At 44.3% G+C, this 21112-nt stretch overlaps 3 protein-coding genes across 3 annotated transcripts; all 3 read left to right on the top strand.

Moving 5' to 3' along the window:
- The first annotated feature begins 499 nt into the window (after positions 1 to 499).
- LOC131924864 (transmembrane epididymal protein 1A-like) lies at positions 500 to 1417 on the top strand. The gene has a single exon (XM_059280091.1). The coding sequence runs from the start codon at positions 500 to 502 to the stop codon at positions 1415 to 1417; it is 918 nt and encodes a 305-aa protein (XP_059136074.1).
- A 7882-nt stretch (positions 1418 to 9299) lies between these two features.
- Positions 9300 to 10217, top strand: LOC131924865 (transmembrane epididymal protein 1A-like). The gene has a single exon (XM_059280092.1). The coding sequence runs from the start codon at positions 9300 to 9302 to the stop codon at positions 10215 to 10217; it is 918 nt and encodes a 305-aa protein (XP_059136075.1).
- Positions 10218 to 18366: 8149 nt separating this feature from the next.
- Teddm1 (transmembrane epididymal protein 1) lies at positions 18367 to 19284 on the top strand. The gene has a single exon (XM_059281222.1). It carries the CDS (start codon positions 18367 to 18369, stop codon positions 19282 to 19284), a length of 918 nt encoding a protein of 305 aa, XP_059137205.1.
- Positions 19285 to 21112: the final 1828 nt, after the last annotated feature.

Genomic DNA, 21112 nt, shown 5'->3' with positions numbered 1-21112 from the left:
AAAAGCCAGGTGGATGCTGTTATAAGGTCTCATATCTCAACGGTTAAACGTCTGTGCTCAGAAGGAGAGCATCAGCCTGTACAGATAGACTGAAGTGAGGTCTGAGGATTAGGTCTGAGAATTACTACAGCACGCTTGGGAGTTTTCTCTGAGAACCAGTGCACCCCACCCCACCACCCGTTCCCTGCCTTTCACTTGGGCACCAGGCTGCTTGAGAGGAATCAACTTGAGCCAGGCACAAGCATGAGCTAAAGCCCCTCAGAAGCCACGGGGAGGAACCCCTGAAAGCCCACTCAGTTCTCAGTGCGCCAGAGTGGAACGGTATAATGAAGCCATATTTCCACCCAATGTGTAGGCTTGTCTCAAGAAATGCTTCCTCTCTGTGGGAGAGCAGTGGGTGAAGTGAGATGATAAAACTAAGTGGAAGGCAATTCTTCCCAAAGCCTAGAACCCGAGGCGCCTGTACCTGAGTTTTACATTTTGTTAGATTAGTAGCTCAATGGGAGACTTTATTGGTCATGTATATCCAGGCTTGTTTCTGGCCTTATATGGACTGTATCAGGCAATAGTAGTCTCCAGAGCTATGATATTCAGTGACTCTCTTCTGTATCCTTCATCCCTGTCTAAGAATAAGGGAAGATGGGCCAGGCTGTGGCAAATAGCCCATACAGGCTGGTTGAAGGCAGTGACTGGCGCCCTCTTGATAATTTATGTGCTCAACTGTGTAGAAGGAGGGTTGAAATTAATGAGCAAAGGGATACCACCAAGGTTTATGTTCCCCAGGGAGTGGCAGCACCTCACCATGTTCGTCCTCCTCACCCTTGATGGTTGTACAGAAATCGTGAGCAAGAACGTGCTGCGGCAGAGGTGGGTGGTCCTAGAAAGAGGTTCCTCGGCACTGGCCTTCTGTGAGCTCCTGCTGCTGCTGGTGTCCCACGTTAAGGATTCATCTGGGATGGAGCTTCAGGTCCACTCTCTCCTCATCTTGGTGGTGTTCCTGCTGATGCTGGTGTTGACGGCAGAGCTGTGGGCTCCTGAGATGTTGCACCTCTGGATGATAGAGACCTTCCTGTTCCTGATGATGGGCACGTGGCTGATGCAGGCAGGTTTCATTCTCTTTAGACCGGTCTCTGGCTACCCGTGGGAGGACGATGACATCAGTGACATCATGTTTGTAACCACCTTCTTCTGCTGGCATGTCATGATCAATGCCTTATGCCTGGTGGGAGTCTATGGTTTCTCTTCCTTGTGGCATCATTATTACAGCCCCAGCTGGGGGCTGGGGGCTTCCAAGAAAGCGCTGTATCATGAGAGCTCTTCAGGACCATTTTACCAGCTGCTGCAGGATGCAGAGCAGCAGGACCAGGATGACCAGGTTCTTCTCCCTTCAAAGGGCTCTCCCTGTGACAGGGCCTAGAATATATACACCACCCCATCTTCCTCCTGTGGGCTCTCTTGGGCACTAGTAATGCATCCTTGGTTTCTCAGTGAAGGTCATGGCCCTGGAGGATGGTAGGTAGTCCCAGCTATTATGCCCATCACTGACTCAGTAACCGTTGAGGAGGTGAAAGGATGACCTGGAAAAGTGACATGGCCTAGATGATGCTGGTCAGGAGAAGTGAGAGGAGAGCGTGGACTAAGAGGACCACGAAGAGTGGGCTACAGGAACTACCCACGTGGGAAGATACGGCAGGAAACCTGAAAAGACGTCAGAGGTCAGCAGGGATCCCACCACCAAGTTTTAGCCAAGGAATAAAGACTTCCCACAAATGGAAATGGCAGCGGTGGGTGTCCCTGTTGGTCAACTAACCTGATGGTGCTGTGTGGAAACAGCATAACATATAGTACAATTCACTACTCCTCTATTAGAATGCCACATATGTATATTTAATGTGGGTTGATTAGCATTGTTTCCAATACAAATAAAGTAAGAATTAATCCTCTCCAATCTCACTTTTTAAAGTTTATGTGAACAAAATTTTCATGAACCCCTACCATATTTCTTATTTTTGACCCCTAGTCAAGGCAAAGCAAAATGTTTAGTCATGATTTATGACCAGCTCAATCAGAATTTACTAGAATATAATTTACTTATTCTCACATGTGAGTCTTTCCCAAACAACCAAACCTGTTGCTAGTCACATTTTTACCTCGGTTATTCTCCACCTACCACCAACTTCCCCTATACTACCATTACCAAGATGGCCCCTTCCACAAAATTCTCACGCTCCCTGGATCTGGATCTCGGTAGCAACTCTTGTAAACCCACTGTGCCTTTATGCATGGGACAGACACATTCTTCCTTGTCTTGTGTCTCATAGTCTTTCTTTTGGGAAGGTTTTGTCTCAACACCTGAAATGTGGACACCTTACAAGTAAACAACGTATTGTAGTGTATCTTTACCTAATTCCTGTGATAGTGCCTCCTAGGGGAGCCATTTGGGTGGAAGAAGGGACAAGAGAGAAGGAGGAGGAGGAATGAGGGGGCCTAAGAGATAAATGTGAGCCAAGTACAGTGATGTTTCTATATGAAAACTTATATAGGAACCATTGTTTTCTATACCAACTAACAATTAGTTTAAAAACACATTTGCTATATAGTTTATGCTTAACAAAGTTTAGTACCACAGCCCCCTTTTCTGCCCCTTCTAAATGTAGTGGTTGGCTACTCTGTTAATTCCCCTCAACAACATAAAGCATAAATCATGTAAATACTAGGCCCATTTGCTTCCCTGTTCACGTGGAAAATGAAAATGAGTTACCAAAAAAATACACTGAATGTAGGAAGAGATGAAAGTGTAGGAGAGAAGAAGGGATCCAGAGTCAGCTGGAGGGACGTGAGGGGAGGGGATCGGGATGTGTGACTATGATCAAATAATTACATCATGTATGTAACAGCCAACGAATAAATGTATTTCAAAAATGAATTGTATGAGTTTTGATAAGTATATGTAATGGACAATAAATATAATAATCACAAAAGGATCAAAGAAAAACACCTTTATTTAAATCTCCTATGGTCAGAGATGGGTGGGGTAGCACATATTTGCAATTATAACACTTGGGACACAGAGCAGAATGCTTGCAAGTTTGAGAATAGCCTGGATTACAAGGTGAGTCTGAGGGCCATCTATGCTATATCATGAGATCCTGTCCCACAAAGAAATATAACAGGGCACTATGAAGAAATATTTTCATCATACACAACAGGCAAAAAAGATTTTCAGAATATATGGATGCATTCAAATATTAACAATGAGAAAGGTAAGCTAAGAAAGAAAAAGATGTAAGCAGATGTATCATAGGAACACTAATCTTCGGTGGTCCTCATGTTGTGGTGAGGGGGAAGGTCAACCCAGGACTTTGTGCAGGTTAGGTTTGCAAACACTCTACCACGGAGGTATATGCCCAGTTCTTTCAATTACTTTTCTCATTCCCATATGTAATCCCAGAGTATTCCATCATATTCCTATCTGTCCTTGTCCTTGGAGCTCCCACTAGAATTACCCATTAAGCTGAGCTAAATGCATTCTAAGTTTATCTAGCCCTTATCCTTAAAATTTTCTAAATCCTTCTTTTAAATAGTTCCAAAGCTCCTGTCCACATGGTCTGACAGTCACAGAAAAGACCCCACTTCTGGTACCAATTTTAAATATTAGTCCTATTTTTACCTCTGTGACAAATACCTAAGGAGAAACAGTTTAAAGGAAAGAAGATTTATTTATGTCATAAACGTTGAACACTGTAGGACAGTCAGAAGAGAGGGTTTGTTGGTTTGTTTGTGTTGATGATTGTGGTGACCTGACTCACCATATCCAGTTGTAAGCTCTGCCTCTATCTAATTAGTGACATAATTGAATTGTAATTTATAACTAAAGTGACCCCATGATTTACTATTGAAAACTGGACACTTAGAGTAAAAAAAAAAATCACTCTTTGGTTGGGGAACTGAGAAGACACGAATAAATCAAATTGCTCCAAACAAATCAGGACTTATATGGTTCCTCTCCATAAGCCTCATTTCTTAAACAGAAATGAGCCGTACAGCTTAGCTCCTGCTGGTCCTGCAAAGCCACCTTCCACTCCTTTCCACCTGGCTCTTTCTCCCAGGAGGCTGACTGACTCTCTACCACATCAGATTGGGGAGAAGAGCAGCCCTGAGCTCACAGCAATGAGAGGCTGGAACTGGCTGGTGTTCAGGGCATGTCACCCTCTGAGACTGCTGTCTGAAGTGATCAGATCCCCACTTCAGCCAGATGTCATATTGGTCACTAGCATGTGAGTACAGTTACTCAGTCACACATGTAACTGGAATACTGTGACCTAACCTGTCTTGGGATGTGTGATGAGTATAAAATAGAAGTACTGAAGTTATGAGATCAGTATTAATCAGTTATTAATTTATATTTAAGATACTTGTTGAAATAATGTTTCATAATGAAATATATGATAAATACAACCCATGGCATATTGCTATACCCATAGATCTGTGCATGGACCAATCCTCATCACAGGAGAGTCTTCTTTCAGTAGATGGGAATTAACACAGACACCCCGAACTGGACAAAGGGCAGAGAATGAGAGACTTTGGATGTCTTTATGAAGCCCTCATCTCAAGGCTCAGGGATTTGTACAGAAGAGGAGACTAGAAGATTAAGAGTCAGAGGTGATGGAGAATTTCAAGGAAACAGCATCTTCCAGACACAACAGGACTGATGCACATGTAAACTCATAGAGACTGAGGCAGCATGCACAGGACCTCCACAGGTTTAAGCCAGATGGGGTCCCAGCACTGAGAAGGGAGAGTAGATGTGGAGGTCCCACCACCATCCAAGAAACTATTTGCAATTGATAATTGCTGATAAAGGAAAAGTCAGTTTTCTCCAATGGACGGTCATCGGGTGTATCAACAACACTCCAGAGCAGGCACCATGCCTAGGACTAGTTGGCCAACACAAACAGAACCTCATATGTGCGTGTGTGCGTGTGCGTGTGCGTGTGCGTGTGCGTGTGCGTGTGCGTGTGCGTGTGTGTGTGTGTGTGTGTGTGTGTGTGTGTGTTTTGTGGGCCTTGCTTTGTTTTGGTAATTTCTATCTTTTGTTTAATTTTCATTTTTTGTTTGTTTTAAGGGAGAGAGAGAGAATGAACATGAAATTGGGTGGGTGGATAGGGAGGTGGGGAGGATCTGGGAGGAATTGGGGGAGCTGGGAAATCATGGTCAAAATATATAAAACATTTAAAATTTTTTTTAAAGTAAAGTAAAACTATAATAATATCCCACTAATTCTATCTTTTATATTTATCTAATGTGGTGGTTAGAAAGTATTTTAATTCTACGCTGTAGAGATGGTCTAGACATGTTAGAGTATGTATGTATATATACGTATAAATGCATTGTGCTTTCAGCTAAATTGTAAGCTCTCTGGGGATAAGAACTATATCACCCAGTTCTTTACATGCCTTCACACACACAATGGGATTCCGGGAGTCAGTCATTTCTGAGTGCCTTCTTGCTCACTCTGGGATCTCATGATGTAGTGAGTACAAATGGCACCAGCCACTTAGAGACTCTGCTGAGTCCAAGTGTGGAGCAGCAAGACTATGACAGACCTTCACAGGTTTCTGTGGTTAGGCCTAGTTTTCCCAGCTGAACACCTTTTCAGTCACTCCATGTCCCCAGACTGTACAGCTGTCTGGAAGTTTTGCTAATCTTTCACCACACTCAGCTTCCTTCCACACTCCCGTGGGCAGGTCTGGTGTGGGATGGACAAGTCCTGTCTTTGAAGCCCTGAGATCAGGATGCTCATGTGTTAATAACAGGATGTATCCTCCGATGTTTGGCCAAAGTGGAGATCTGATCACCCCAGATGGGAACCTCAGAGAAGGACTTGCCCTGCACAAATGCCAGTTTCAGCCTCTCACTCCTGTGAGGTCAGGGCTGCTCTTTTTCCTCCTCTGACCACTGGTGCTCTGCTCACAGCTGCAGGCACAGCTGGAGAAATGAGTGCAGGATGGGGTGAGCTCTGACATCCCACCTTACCACAGCCCTAGCAGATGTGAAGAAATAGTCAGGGCTGGGCATGTGGCTCAGCTGGAAAAGTGCTTCCCTGACATTGATGAAGCCCGGGGTTTACTCTCCTGCCAGCACATAACCCTGGCCAGGTGGTGCATGCCTGCAATCCCAATACACAGGAGAAGGCCAGAAGGATCAGAAGTCCAAGGCCATTCTTCATTATATTTGGAGTTGGAGGCAAGCTGGGGCCACATGGAACCCTATCCCCACAGGCTGATGATATGCAGAACAAGGAGTCCTATCCTTCTTCCAGGGTGAATCCAAGAACTGAAGAGAGCCCTAGAGTGGCCTCCCCTGGTCAACTTCAAATGTGTCACTGAAGATTGTTCCCTTTGAGCGGCCTCCTGCTGAGCATTCAGCTGTACCATGCTTGGTGTTTGGCTCATTCACCCAAAGGGAGAACTCACCACTCCCCTCTACCCAGCAGCATCTATACCTTCTCACTTCCACTCTACAGGAAGTGAAGTCCAATCTACCTCCTCCTCCTCTTCCATCTCAGCACTTGGAAGGCAGAGGCAGGGGATCTCTGTGAGTTCACGGCTACCCTGGTCTACATATTGAGTTCCAGGCTAGCCAGAACTGCATAGTACAACCCTGTCAGACATTCAAGAGAAAGCTAATAGTAGAATCCAAATTCTGACTTCCAGATGAATAGACAAATGTATTTCCTACTTGCTTGTGCCTTTAAGTCTGAATTGCCACCTCCTTGGTTACAAGAGTCACACCAGGCTGTAAGATTACAGATGATCTTTAGTTTGTCTTTTAAAAGAAAGAAAGAAAAGTTTGAGAAGAAACAATTCCCTGGAACCAGGAGGGGAGCTGGAAAATAAAACTGGGTTGTCCTATGGGCAATTTTCAATGTGCTTTTTGCCAATATAGTTTCCCTGATTTTCCTACAATGATTGTACACTACACAGTTTTAAACTCAAATAAGCAAAGCAGGTCCATTTAGAAGGCAGAATGAAGCTTTATTTTCTCAGTTTGTCTTCACACTCATTCCCCAGCCTACCAAATTCCTCAGCAGCCAGAAGCAATCTGAGTTACTGCCATCTTTAAGGGCAGAGGTAGATGTTCCAGTTTTCTGGCATTAAGCCACCTTGAGAAAGAACAGATTACAGAGGTCCTGTCCTGTAATGGCTTGTTTCAGGATTTTTTTTCATCACATGGGTAGACTCACAACTCCTAGTCATCTTGAGATCACAACGTTCAACCAAGATGTCTACCGTGCACTTTGTTACTGTGATGTTTTGTGGTATGTGTGTGTTTGTGTGTGTTCATGGGGGTATGTGTGCACATGTGAACTTGTGCAAATGAAGGCCACATATTGGGTGTGGCTCCTTGGTCACCATCCATCTTGTTTTTTGAGGCATGCTCTCTCTCTCTCTCTCTTTTTAATAAAAAAATTGTATTTACTTAGAAGCATTCAGAATGTCAACAAAACAGCTGCAATTTTTTTTTTGCAATTGCAGAGTGGTATTCAGTTAACAGAACAACAATTATCTTCGTAAAAAGCTGCATCAGAGACAACTGAAGATGAAAAAAATAAAACAAAAACAAAAAAATAAAAACAAAACAAAACAAAAAAACCTACTGTCCCCATATATAACTAATTTGTGCTGTGCACCAACAAGAACCTGCTTTCAATTTCCATGCCAATTTACAACCTCCAGACTGTACTAGGCAAGGTTAGTGGCTATTGAGAATACCACCAGGACAAGGCTATCTAAAGACACATCCGGTAGTGTGTTAACTATACAAAAAAAAAAAGACACTGTACAGTTTAAAAACAAATCTTACACAGCCTTACATTTGAGGCATGCTCTTTTATTGGCCTGAAACTCACCAAGCAGGATAGGCTGACTGGCCAGAGAACCCCAGAGATCTGCTGTCTCTTCTTCCACAGTATTGGGATTACATGCACATGTCACCATAACTGGATTTTCATGGCTTCTGGCAATTGAACTCAAGTTCTTATGCTTGTGTGGCAAGTACCTTAGCAAGTGAACTACCTCACTACCTCCCTAGCCTGGTGCTCTGTAGATGAGGTCATACTGTGACTAGATAATCAGGAACATCATATTTGGCTAGGAGTGAGAGCTTAGGAGTGGTGCTATGATGTGGGTATAATTGTCCTTCCTCCCCAACTGGATACTGTGAGCACATAGATATGGTAGCCTCGGCTCTGCCTTTGCTGACAGCGTGAGTGATTAGGCAGAATTTGAATGTCAGCTTGGCTCATGATCTTTGATAAAGTTCCTGATCTCTCAGGACACCCAGTTTCCCTAGAAAACTCCTATTCCGTGTGCAGTAAATCCAGAACCATTTGTGTACTGCACACATACTATTCCCTGTACCTTGACTCTCACAATCCCCTCTGCCCATGCTCAACTGGCAGATAATTGGTTTTAGTGAGAAATGAAGCAGGTGGACTATTTCCTGTCTCTCTGTAAAGGACCCTTGTGAAAACTGTACCTGTAGCCAACCTTTGCTTGGAGTCATGTGAGGAAGGGAATTCTGGGAAACATCATTCAAACTTAGTTTTGTTGGCACATGTACACCATCACGGTCCCTAAAAAAAAACCAAGAATGCACCTCTGCAGGTTTGTCTCCAGGCCACAAAGATGGTGATGGGTTGGTGACAGTCGTGAAGGAGGGGAGGAGAGGAAATTTCTCAGAGGTCTTTAAGATAGGTCTACTACAGAAGACTAGAAAAGCCAGGTGGATGCTGTTATAAGGTCTCATATCTCAACGGTTAAATGTCTGTGCTCAGAAGAAGAGCATCAGCCTGTACAGATAGACTGAAGTGAGGTCTGAGGATTAGGTCTGAGAATTACTACAGCACGCTTGGGAGTTTGGGCAAGCACAGGCTTTCTCTGAGAACCAGTGCACCCCACCCCACCACCCGTTCCCTGCCTTTCACTTGGGCACCAGGCTGCTTGAGAGGAATCAACTTGAGCCAGGGACAAGCATGAGCTAAAGCCCCTCAGAAGCCACGGGGAGGAACCCCTGAAAGCCCACTCAGTTCTCAGTGTGCCAGAGCGGAACGGTATAATGAAGCCATATTTCCACCCAACGTGTAGGCTTGTTGTCTCAAGAAATGCTTCCTCTCTGTGGGAGAGCAGTGGGTGAAGTGAGATGATAAAACTAAGTGGAAGGCAATTCTTCCCAAAGCCTAGAACCCGAGGCGCCTGTACCTGAGTTTTACATTTTGTTAGATTAGTAGCTCAATGGGAGACTTTATTGGTCATGTATATCCAGGCTTGTTTCTGGCCTTATATGGACTGTATCAGGCAATAGTAGTCTCCAGAGCTATGATATTCAGTGACTCTCTTCTGTATCCTTCATCCCTGTCTAAGAATAAGGGAAGATGGGCCAGGCTGTGGCAAATAGCCCATACAGGCTGGTTGAAGGCAGTGACTGGCACCCTCTTGATAATTTATGTGCTCAACTGTGTAGAAGGAGGGTTGAAATTAATGAGCAAAGGGATACCACCAAGGTTTATGTTCCCCAGGGAGTGGCAGCACCTCACCATGTTCATCCTCCTCACCCTTGACGGTTGTACAGAAATTGTGAGCAAGAACGTGCTGCGGCAGAGGTGGGTGGTCCTAGAAAGAGGTTCCTCGGCACTGGCCTTCTGTGTGCTCCTGCTGCTGCTGGTGTCCCATGTTAAGGATTCATCTGGGATGGAGCTGCAGGTCCACTCTCTCCTCATCTTGGTGGTGTTCCTGCTGATGCTGGTGTTGACGGCAGAGCTGTGGGCTCCTGAGATGTTGCACCTCTGGATGATAGAGACCTTCCTGTTCCTGATGATGGGCACGTGGCTGATGCAGGCAGGTTTCATTCTCTTTAGACCAGTCTCTGGCTACCCGTGGGAGGACGATGACATCAGTGACATCATGTTTGTCACCACCTTCTTCTGCTGGCATGTCATGATCAATGCCTTATGCCTGGTGGGAGTCTATGGTTTCTCTTCCTTGTGGCATCATTATTACAGCCCCAGCTTGAGGCTGGGGGCTTCCAAGAAAGCGCTGTATCATGAGAGCTCTTCAGGAACATTTTACCAGCTGCTGCAGGATGCAGAGCAGCAGGACCAGGATGACCAGGTTCTTCTCCCTTCAAAGGGCTCTCCCTGTGACAGGGCCTAGAATATATACACCACCCCATCTTCCTCCTGTGGGCTCTCTTGGGCACTTGTAATGCATCCTTGGTTTCTCAGTGAAGGTCATGGCCCTGGAGGATGGTAGGTAGTCCCAGCTATTGTGCCCGTCACTGACTCAGTAACCGCTGAGGAGGTGAAAGGATGACCTGGAAAAGTGACATGGCCTAGATGATGCTGGTCAGGAGAAGTGAGAGGAGAGTGTGGACTAAGAGGACCACAAAGAGTGGGCTACAGGAACTACCCACGTGGGAAGATACGGCAGGAAACCTGAAAAAAACGTCAGAGTTCAACAGGGATTCCACCACCAAGTTTTAGCCAAGGAATAAAGACTTCCCACAAATGGAAATGGCAGCGGTGGGTGTCCCTGTTGGTCAACTAACCTGATGGTGCTGTGTGGAAACAGCATAACATATAGTACAATTCCCTACTCCACTATTAGAATGCCACGTATGTATAATTTAATGTGGGTGGATTAGCATTGTTTCCAATACAAAGTAAGAATTAATACTTTCCAATCTCACTTTTTAAAGTTTATGTGAACAAAATTTTCATGAACCTCTACCATATTCCCTATTTTTGACCCCTAATCCAGGCATAGCGAAATGTTTAGTGATGATTCACGACCAGCTCCATCAAAACATTAATAGAATATAATTGACTTATTCTCACATGTGAGTCTTTCCCAAACGCCCAAACCTGTTGCTAGTCACATTTTTACCACGGTTATTCTTCACCTACCACCAACTTCCCCTATACTGCTATTACCAAAACGGTCCCTTCCACAGAATTCTCACGCTCCCTGGATCTGGATCTCGGTAGCAGCTCTTCTAACCCACTGTGCCTTTTCCCATGCGACACACATTCTTCCTTGTCTTGTGTCTCATAGTCTTTCTTTTGGGAAGATTTTGTCTCAACACCTGAAATGTGGACCCCTTACAAGTAAACAACGTATTGTAGTGTATCTTTACCTAATTCCTGTGATAGTGCCTCCTAGGGGAGCCATTTGGGTGGAAGAAGGGACAAGAGAGAAGGAGGAGGAGGAATGAGGGGGCCTAAGAGATAAATGTGAGCCAAGTACAGTGATGTTTCTATATGAAAACTTATACAGGAACCATTGTTTTTTATACCAACTAACAATTAGTTTAAAAACACATTTTCTATATAGTTTATGCTTAACAAAGTTGAGTTCAAGAGCCCTCTTTTCTGCCCCTTCTAAATGTAGTGGCTGGCTGCTCTGTGGAACTACCCTCAACAACATAAAGCATAAATCATGTAAGTACTAGGCCCATTTGCTTCCCTGTTCACGTGGAAAATGAAAATGAGTTACCAAAAAAATACACTGAATGTAGGAAGAGATGAAAGTGTAGGAGAGAAAAAGGGATCCAGAGGCAGCTGGAGGGACATGAGGGGAGGGGATTGGGATGTGTGACCATGATCAAAAATACATTACATCATGTATGTAACAGCCAATGAATAAATGTATTTCAAAAATGAATTGTATGAGTTTTGATAAATATATGTAATGGACAATAAATATAATAATCACAAAAGGATCAAAGAAAAACACCTTTATTTAAATCTCCTATGGTCAGAGATGGGTGGGGTAGCACATATTTGCAATTATAACACTTGGGACACAGAGCAGAATGCTTGCAAGTTTGGAATAGCCTGGATTACATGGTGAGTCTGAGGGCCATCTATTCTACATCATGAGACCCTGTCCCACAAAGAAATATAACAGGGCCCGATGAAGAAATATTTTCATCATACACAACAGGCAAAAAGGATTTTCAGAATATATGGATGCATTCAAATATTAACAATGAGAAAGGTAAGCTAAGAAAGAAAAAGATGAAAGTAGATGTATCATAGGAACAGGAATCTTCGGTGGTCCTCATGTTGTGGTGAGGGGGAAGGTCAACCCAGGACTTTGTACAGGTTAGGTTTGCAAACACTCTACCATGGAGGTACATGCCCAGCTCTTTCAATTACTTTTCTCATTCCCATATGTAATCCCAGAGTACTCCATCATATTCCTATCTGTCCTTGTCCTTGGAGCTCCCACTAGAATTACCCATTAAGCTGAGCTAAATGCATTCTAAGTTTATCTAGCCCTTATCCTTAAAATTTTCTAAATCCTTCTTTTAAACAGTTCCAAAGCTCCTGTCCACATGGTCTGACAGTCACAGAAAAGACCCCACTTCTGGTACCAATTTTAAATATTAGTCCTATTTTTACCTCTGTGACAAATACCTGAGGAGAAACCATTTAAAGGAAAGAAGATTTATTTATGTCATAAACGTTGAACACTGTAGGACAGTCAGAAGAGAGGGTTTGTTGGTTTGTTTGTGTTGATGATTGTGGTGACTTGACTCACCATATCCTGTTGTAAGCTCTGCCTCTATCTAATTAGTGACATAATTGAATTGTAACTTATAACTAAAGTGACCACATGATTTACTATTGAAAACTGGACACTTAGAGTAAAAAAAAAAAAATCACTCTTTGGTTGGGGAACTGAGAAAACACGAATAAAACAAATTGCTCCAAACAAATCAGGACTTATGGTTCCTCTCCATAAGCCTCATTTCTTAAACAGAAATGAGCCATACAGCTTAGCTCCTGCTGGTCCTGCAAAGCCACCTTCCACTCCTTTCCACCTGGCTCTTTCTCCCAGGAAGCTGACTGACTCTCTACCATATCAGAGCGGGGAAAAGAGCAGCCCTGAGCTCACAGCAATGAGAGGCTGGAACTGGCTGGTGTTCAGGGCATGTCACCCTCTGAGACTGCTGTCTGAAGTGATCAGATCCCTACTTCAGCCAGACGTCATATTGGTCACTAGCATGTGAGTACAGTTACTCAGTCACACATGTAACTGGAATACTGTGACCTAACCTGTCTTGGGATGTGTGATGAGTATAAAATAGAAGTACTGGAGTTTATAAGATCAATATTAATCAGTTATTAATTTATATATAAGTTACTTGTTGAAATAATGTTTCATAATGAAATATATGATAAATACAACCCATGGCATATTGCTATACCCATAGATCTGTGCATGGACCAATCCTCATCACAGGAGAGTCTTCTTTCAGTAGATGGGAATTAACACAGACACCCCGAACTGGACAATGAGCAGAGAATGAGAGACTTTGTGTGTCTTTATGAAGCCCTCATCTCAAGGCTCAGGGATTTGTACAGAAGAGGAGACTAGAAGATTAAGAGTCAGAGGTGATGGAGAATTTCAAGGAAACAGCATCTTCCAGACACAGCAGGACTGATGCACATATAAACTCATAGAGACTGAGGCAGCATGCACAGGACCTCCACAGGTTTAAGCCAGAAGGGGTCCCAGCACCAAGAAGGGAGAGTAGATGTGGAGGTCCTACCACCATCCAAGAAACTATTTGCAATTGATAATTGCTGATAAAGGAAAAGTCAGTTTTCTTCAATGGAGTGTCACTGGGTGTATCAACAACACTCCAGGGCAGGCCCCATGCCTAGGACTAGTTGGCCAACACAAACAGAACCCCATATGTGCGTGTGTGTGTGTGTGTGTGTGTGTGTGTGTGTGTGTGTGTGTGTGTGTTTTGTGGACCTTGCTTTGTTTTGGTAATTTCTATCTTTTGTTTAATTTTCATTTTTTGTTTGTTTTTAGGGAGAGAGAGAGAGAATGAACATGAAGTTGGGTGGGTGGGTAGGGAGGTGGGGAGGATCTGGGAGGAATTGGGGGAGCTGGGAAATCATGGTCAAAATATATAAAACATTTAAAAAATTTTAAAGTAAAGTAAAACTATAATAATATCCCACTAATTCTATCTTTTATATTTATCTAATGTGGTGGTTAGAAAGTATTTTAATCTACGCTGTAGAGATGGTCTAGACATGTTAGAGTATGTATGTATATATACGTATAAATGCATTGTGCTTTCAGGTAAATTGTAAGCTCTCTGGGGATAAGAACTATATCACCCAGTTCTTTACATGCCTTCACACACACACAAATGGGATTCCAGGGGTCAGTCATTCCTGAGTGCCTTCTTGCTCACTCTGGAATCTCATGATGTAGTGAGTACAAATGGCACCAGCCACTTAGAGACTCTGCTGAGTCCAAGTGTGGAGCGGCAAGACTATGACAGACCTTCACAGGTTTCTGTGGTTAAGTCTAGTTTTCCCAGCTGAACACCTTTGCAGTCACTCCATGTCCCCAGACTGTACAGCTGTCTGGAAGTTTTGCTAATCGTTCACCACACTCAGCTTCCTTCCACACTCCCGTGGGCAGGTCTGGTGTGGGATGGACAAGTCCTGTCTTTGAAGCCCTGAGATCAGGATGCTCATGTGTTAATAACAGGATGTATCCTCCGATGTTTGGCCAAAGTGGAGATCTGATCACCCCAGATGGGAACCTCAGAGAAGGACTTGCCCTGCACAAATGCCAGTTTCAGCCTCTCACTCCTGTGAGGTCAGGGCTGCTCTTTTTTCTCCTCTGACCACTGGTGCTCTGCTCACAACTGCAGGCACATCTGGAGAAATGAGTGCAGGATGGGGTGAGCTGTGACACCCCACCTTACCACAGCCCTAGAGGATGTGAAGAAACAGTCAGGGCTGGGCATGTGGCTCAGCTGGAAAAGTGCTTCCCTGACATTGATGAAGGTCAGGGTTTACTCTCCAGCCAGCACATAACCCTGGACAGGTGGTACATGCCTGCAATCCCAGTACACAGGAGAAGGCCAGAAGGATCAGAAGTCCAAGGCCATTCTTCATTATATTTGGAGTTGGAGGCAAGCTGGGGCCACATGGAACCCTATCCCCATAGGCCAATGATATGAGGAACAAGGAGTCCTATCCTTCTTCCAGGGTGAATCCAAGAACTGAAGAGAGCCTCAGAGTGGCCTCCCCAGGTCAACTTCAGATGTATCACTGAGATTGTTCCCTTGAGATTGTTCCCGTTGAGCATTCAGCTCTACTATGCTTGGTGTTTGGCTCATTCACTCAAAGGGAGAACTCACCACTCCCCTCTACCCAGCAGCACCTATACCTTCTCACTTTTACTCTACAGGAAATGAAGTCCAATCTACTTCCTCCTCCTCTTCCATCTCAGCCCTTGGAAGGCAGAGCCAGGGGATCTCTGTGAGTTCACGGCTACCCTGGTCTACATATTGAGTTCCAGGCTAGCCAGAACTGCATAGTAGAACCCTGTCAGACATTCAAGAGAAAGCTAATAGTAGAATCCAAATTCTGACTTCCAGATGAATAGACAAATGTATTTCCCACTTGCTTGTGCCTTTAAGTCTGAATCGCCACCTCATTGGTTACAAGAGTCACATCAGGGTGTCAGATTACAGATGATCTTTAGTTTGTCTTTTAAAAGAAAGAAAGAAAAGTTTGAGAAGAAACAATTCCCTGGAACCAGGAGGGAAGCTGGAAAATAAAACTGGGTTGCCCTATGGGCAATTTTCAATGTGCTTTTTGCCAATATAGTTTCCCAGATTTTCCTACAATGATTGTACACTACACAGTTTTAAACTCAAATAAGCAAAGCAGGTCCATTTAGAAGGCAGAATGAAGCTTTATTTTCCCAGTTTGTCTTCACACTCATTCCCCAGCCTACCAAATTCCTCAGCAACCAGAAGCAATCTGGGTTACTGCCATCTTTAAGGGCAGAGGGAGATGTTCCAGTTTTCTAGCATTAAGCCACCTTGAGAAAGAACAGATTACAGAGGTCCTGTCCTGTAATGGCTTGTTTCAGGATTTTTTTTCATCACATGGGTAGACTCACAACTCCTAGTCATCTTGAGATCACAACGTTCAACCAAGATGTCTACCGTGCACTTTGTTGCTGTGATGTTTTGTGGTATGTGTGTGTTTGTGTGTGTTCAGGGGGGTATGTGTGCACATGTGAACTTGTGCAAATGAAGGCCATATTGGGTGTGGCTCCTTGGTCACCATCCATCTTGATTTTTGAGGCATGCTCTCTCTGTCTCTCTTTTTTTTTTTTAATAAAAAAATTGTATTTACTTAGAAGCATTCAGAATGTCAACAAAACAGCTGCAATTTTTTTTTTTTTGCAATTGCAGAGTGGTATTCAGTTAACAGAACAACAATTATCTTTGTAAAAAGCTGCATCAGAGACAACTGAAGATGAAAAAAATAAAACAAAAACAAAAAAATAAAAACAAAACAAAACAAAAAACCTACTCTCTTCATATATAACTAATTTGTGCTGTGCACCAACAAGAACCTGCTTTCAATTTCCATGCCAATTTACAACCTCCAGACTGTACCAGGCAAGGTTAGTGGCTATTGAGAATACCACCAGGACAAGGCTATCTAAAGACACATTCGGTAGTGTGTTAACTATACAAAAAAAAAAAGACACTGTACAGTTTAAAAACAAATCTTACACAGCCTTACATTTGAGGCATGCTCTCTTATTGGCCTGAAACTCACCAAGCAGGTAAGCTGACTGGCCAGAGAATCCCAGAGATCTGCTGCCTCTGCTTCCACAGTATTGGGATTACATGCACATGTCACCATAACTGGATTTTCATGGCTTCTGGAAATTAAACTCAAGTTCTTATGCTTGTGTGGCAAGTACCTTAGCAAATGAACTACCTCCCTAGCCTGGTGCTCTGTAGATGAGGTCATACTGTGACAGGCTTCTCAGGAACATCATATTTGGCTAGGAGTGAGAGCTCAGGAGCGGTGCTATGATATGGGTATATTTGTCCTTCCTCCCCAACCGGATACTGTGAGCACATAGATATGGTAGCCTTTGCTCTGCCTTTGCTGACAGCGTGAGTGATTAGGCAGAAGATGAATGTCAGCTTTGATAAAGTTCCTGATCTCTCAGGACAACCATTTTCCCTAGAAAACTCCTATTCCGTGTGCAGTAAATCCAGAACCATTTGTGTACTGCACACATACTATTCCCTGTACCTTGACCCCCACAATCCCCTCTGCCCATGCTCAACTGGCAGATAATTGGTATCAGAGAGAAATGAAGCAGGTGGACTATTTCCTGTGAAAAGGACCCTTGTGAAAACTGTACCTGTAGCCAACCTTTGCTTGGAGCCATGTGAGGAAGGGAATTCTGGGAAACATCATTCAAACTTAGTTTTGCTGGCACATGTACACCATCACGGTCCCTAAAAAAAAAACCCAGAATGCATCTCTGCAGGTTTGTCTCCAGGCCATACAGATGGTGATGGGTTGGTGATAGTCGTGAAAGAGAGGAAATTTCTCAGAGGTCTTTAAGATAGGTCTACTACAGAAGACTAGAAAAGCCAGGTGGAGGCTGTTATATGGTCTCATATCTCATATCTCAGTTTAAAAACATGCACATCTGAAATTCATAATATCAAATTCATGATCATAGTATGTGTCTATGTCTGTTAAGCGATGTTCCCCAATATCCTGTGTGTTCTGTTTGCTGATAACAGGGAATTGATGTTTTCCATTAATTCTATGAACCATGAAAACCATCCAAAGAGAATTTCTTTTTAAAAAAATGAAAGGTTTAAACTGATCTTAAGGATGGTTGATTACTGTTTTTTTGTTTGTTTGTTTTATTTTGTTTCTTCTTTTGGTGTTGGGAATCTAATGTGAAGCCTCAAAAATACAGGTGAACATTGAGCACATGTGAACATTAAACATATGTTTAAACGTCTGTGCTCAGAACAAGAGCATCAGCCTGTACAGATAGACTGAAGTGAGGTCTGAGGATTAGGTCTGAGAATTACTACAGCATGCTTGGGAGTTTGGGCAAGCACAGGCTTTCTCTGAGAACCAGTGCACCCCACCCCACCACCCGTTCCCTGCCTTTCACTTGGGCACCAGGCTGCTTGAGAGGAATCAACTTGAGCCAGGCACAAGCATGAGCTAAAGCCCCTCAGAAGCCACGGGGAGGAACCCCTGAAAGCCCACTCAGTTCTCAGTGCGCCAGAGTGGAACGGTATAATGAAGCCATATTTCCACCCAATGTGTAGGCTTGTCTCAAGAAATGCTTCCTCTCTGTGGGAGAGCAGTGGGTGAAGTGAGATGATAAAACTAAGTGGAAGGCAATTCTTCCCAAAGCCTAAAACCCGAGGCGCCTGTACCTGAGTTTTACATTTTGTTAGATTAGTAGTTCAATGGGAGACTTTATTGGTCATGTATATCCAGGCTTGTTTCTGGCCTTATATGGACTGTATCAGGCAATAGTAGTCTCCAGAGCTATGATATTCAGTGACTCTCTTCTGTATCCTTCATCCCTGTCTAAGAATAAGGGAAGATGGGCCAGGCTGTGGCAAATAGCCCATACAGGCTGGTTGAAGGCAGTGACTGGCGCCCTCCTCATAGTTTATGAGATCACCTCTGTCGAAGGAGGGTTGAAATTAATGAGCAAAGAGATGCCACCAAGGTTTATGTTCCCCAAACAGTGGCAGCATCTCACCATGTTCGTCCTCCTCACCCTTGACGGTTGTACAGAAATCGTGAGCAAGAACGTGCTGCGGCAGAGGTGGGTGGTCCTAGAAAGAGGTTCCACGGTCCTGGCCATCTATGTGCTCCTGCTGCTGCTGGTGTCCCACGTTAAGGATTCATCTGGGGTGGAGCTGCAGGTCCACTCTCTCCTCATCTTGGTGGTGTTCCTGCTGATGCTGGTGCTGACGGCAGAGCTGTGGGCTCCTGAGATGTTGCACCTCTGGATGATAGAGACCTTCCTGTTCCTGATGATGGGCACGTGGCTGATGCAGGCAGGTTTCATTCTCTTTAGACCGGTCTCTGGCTACCCGTGGGAGGACGATGACATCAGTGACATCATGTTTGTCACCACCTTCTTCTGCTGGCATGTCATGATCAATGCCTTATGCCTGGTGGGAGTCTATGGTTTCTCTTCATTGTGGCACCATTATTACAGCCCCAGCTTGAGGCTGGGGGCTTCCAAGAAAGCGCTGTATCATGAGAGCTCTTCAGGAACATTTTACCAGCTGCTGCAGGATGCAGAGCAGCAGGACAAGGATGTCCAGGCTCTTCTCCCTTCAAGGAATTCTTACAGTGACAGGGCCTAGAATATCTGTGCATATAGGTCACTCATCTTCCTCCTGTGGGCTCTCTTGGGCACTTGCAATACACCCTTTGTTTCTTGGTGAAGGTAATGGCCCTATGGGACAGCAGTTTGTTCCAAGTTCATCCCAGTTGATGAAAAGTCTCAACAAATGATGCTGGTGGGACTTTCTAAGAGGGAGGGAAGAAGCCAAGCCAGGGGAAGAACATGCAACAGAATGGCTTTCAAGGGTGGAGTCTCTGCCAAAGCCCAGAATTCTATGGTCAGAGCTGTTTCTCTGGGCACCACTGATTGCCTTCACCGGAGGGAATAAAGATTGCTCACAACTCAAAACTAGAATCAGTTGTCTCATTCTGAAAAGTAGATCGAATCTTTTTATTACTTTATTTTTCAGACAGGATCTCAAGACATTGCCCTGGCTGGCTTGGAACTCAATATATATGTAGACCAGGCCGGCCTCAAACTCAAGAGATCTGCCTGTCTCTGCTTCCTGAGTCCTAGGATTAAAGGTGAGTATGACACAGGTTGAGATTATATTCTTTTGGGCTGGTATCAGAGCTCTGTTGACAGAATGCCTGCCCTGCATGCGCGTTGCCCTTGGTTCAATTCTCAGTACCACAAAAACCAGGCATGGTGGGGGCATACTTGCAATCCCAGTCCTCCTGATGGAGGCAGGAGGATCAAGAGTTCAAAGTCATACTTGGTTACATATTGAATTCTAGATCAGCTGGGGGAACTCCTATTCCAGAAATAAAGCAGTAAATCCCATCTTTCTTTGTGACCCTGTTCCCTGATCTCTTTGACCCCCTGATCTTTACGATTGACTTCATTTTAAATTTTGCGGTCATTAACAAAATAAATTTATTAAGAGCATAAATTTGCATAATCCAACCTTTATTCAGTGTCCATGTTTGGTACTTTCCCAACACCGTGTTTTAGCATGTTGAGTTTTTCGAAGCTGGCTTTGCCCCCTTCCGTGTGGACTTTATTACACACCATCCTTGAGTTTTGGGGCTTTCCCCCTCTCATCTCCCATCCCTGTCCCTATTTTGTCTGTCAGTAGATACAGACTATAACCCCTTCCACCACTGAGGCAGCTTTTCCTGAGAGCTCAAATGGACTTCTTGGTTGGAGTACCGGGAGCACTTACAGAAAATCTGCCTTATTTTTCCGAAACAGCTGACACATCTGTCTTTGTCCTGGTTTTGAAACAGTTTCCCTGGGGGAGTTTTTCCTCACCAACTACTATGTAGGTTTCGGAAGAATAAGGACTTTGTGGGATCCAAGTTACACAATTCCTCCTGTGTCTTCCAACTGTGTGACTCCTGGTTACTAAAGGCTCATCTGGTCCCACTGCCCACCCCCAGCACTCCTTCCTTCTAAATGTGTTGCTCAACAGGTAAGAGGCTCTGCCAACCTCTGGGCAATTCCAGCCTTCCTAAAGCCTGACATCATCTTCTTGGTCATGGCCTGCTCTCTTTGTTCTTGGGGAGAGTAAACACCCCAAATCTGTGCCCAAACTGTTTAGTCTTTTGATGTTAGTGGCGGGGCTTTGGTTGTTGAGTCCTGAGGGTCGGACCTGAGGCTGCTGGCACTCTCCCACAGAGCCACACTCCCAGACCTCACTATCAATCATCACTCCTACCATAAGTGCGTCTGGATGCAGAGTCTAGAAAACGGTCTCTATTGTGGGTCCACGTGCTGGAGACAAGAGATAAGCCAACCATTTAAGCCCTGGGTCAGACTCAAGTCTATGACAGTATCACCCAGGCTACAGAGACCTCCCTAATGGCAACGAAGAAGGAAGTGGTCCCTAAAATTAAACAAGGACT

Source organism: Peromyscus eremicus, chromosome 15, assembly GCF_949786415.1.
Source record: "Peromyscus eremicus chromosome 15, PerEre_H2_v1, whole genome shotgun sequence".
In the NCBI taxonomy this organism is placed as follows: domain Eukaryota; kingdom Metazoa; phylum Chordata; class Mammalia; order Rodentia; family Cricetidae; genus Peromyscus; species Peromyscus eremicus.
The sequence above is the reverse complement of the archived record's forward strand: the minus strand, read 5'-3'. Positions and strand labels throughout refer to the sequence as shown.

Excerpts from the sequence above, each read along its gene's own strand:
- LOC131924864 (XM_059280091.1), top strand. The coding sequence starts at position 500 with ATGGGAGACTTTATTGGTCATGTATATCCAGGCTTGTTTCTGGCCTTA.
- Teddm1 (XM_059281222.1), top strand. The coding sequence starts at position 18,367 with ATGGGAGACTTTATTGGTCATGTATATCCAGGCTTGTTTCTGGCCTTA.
- LOC131924865 (XM_059280092.1), top strand. The coding sequence starts at position 9,300 with ATGGGAGACTTTATTGGTCATGTATATCCAGGCTTGTTTCTGGCCTTA.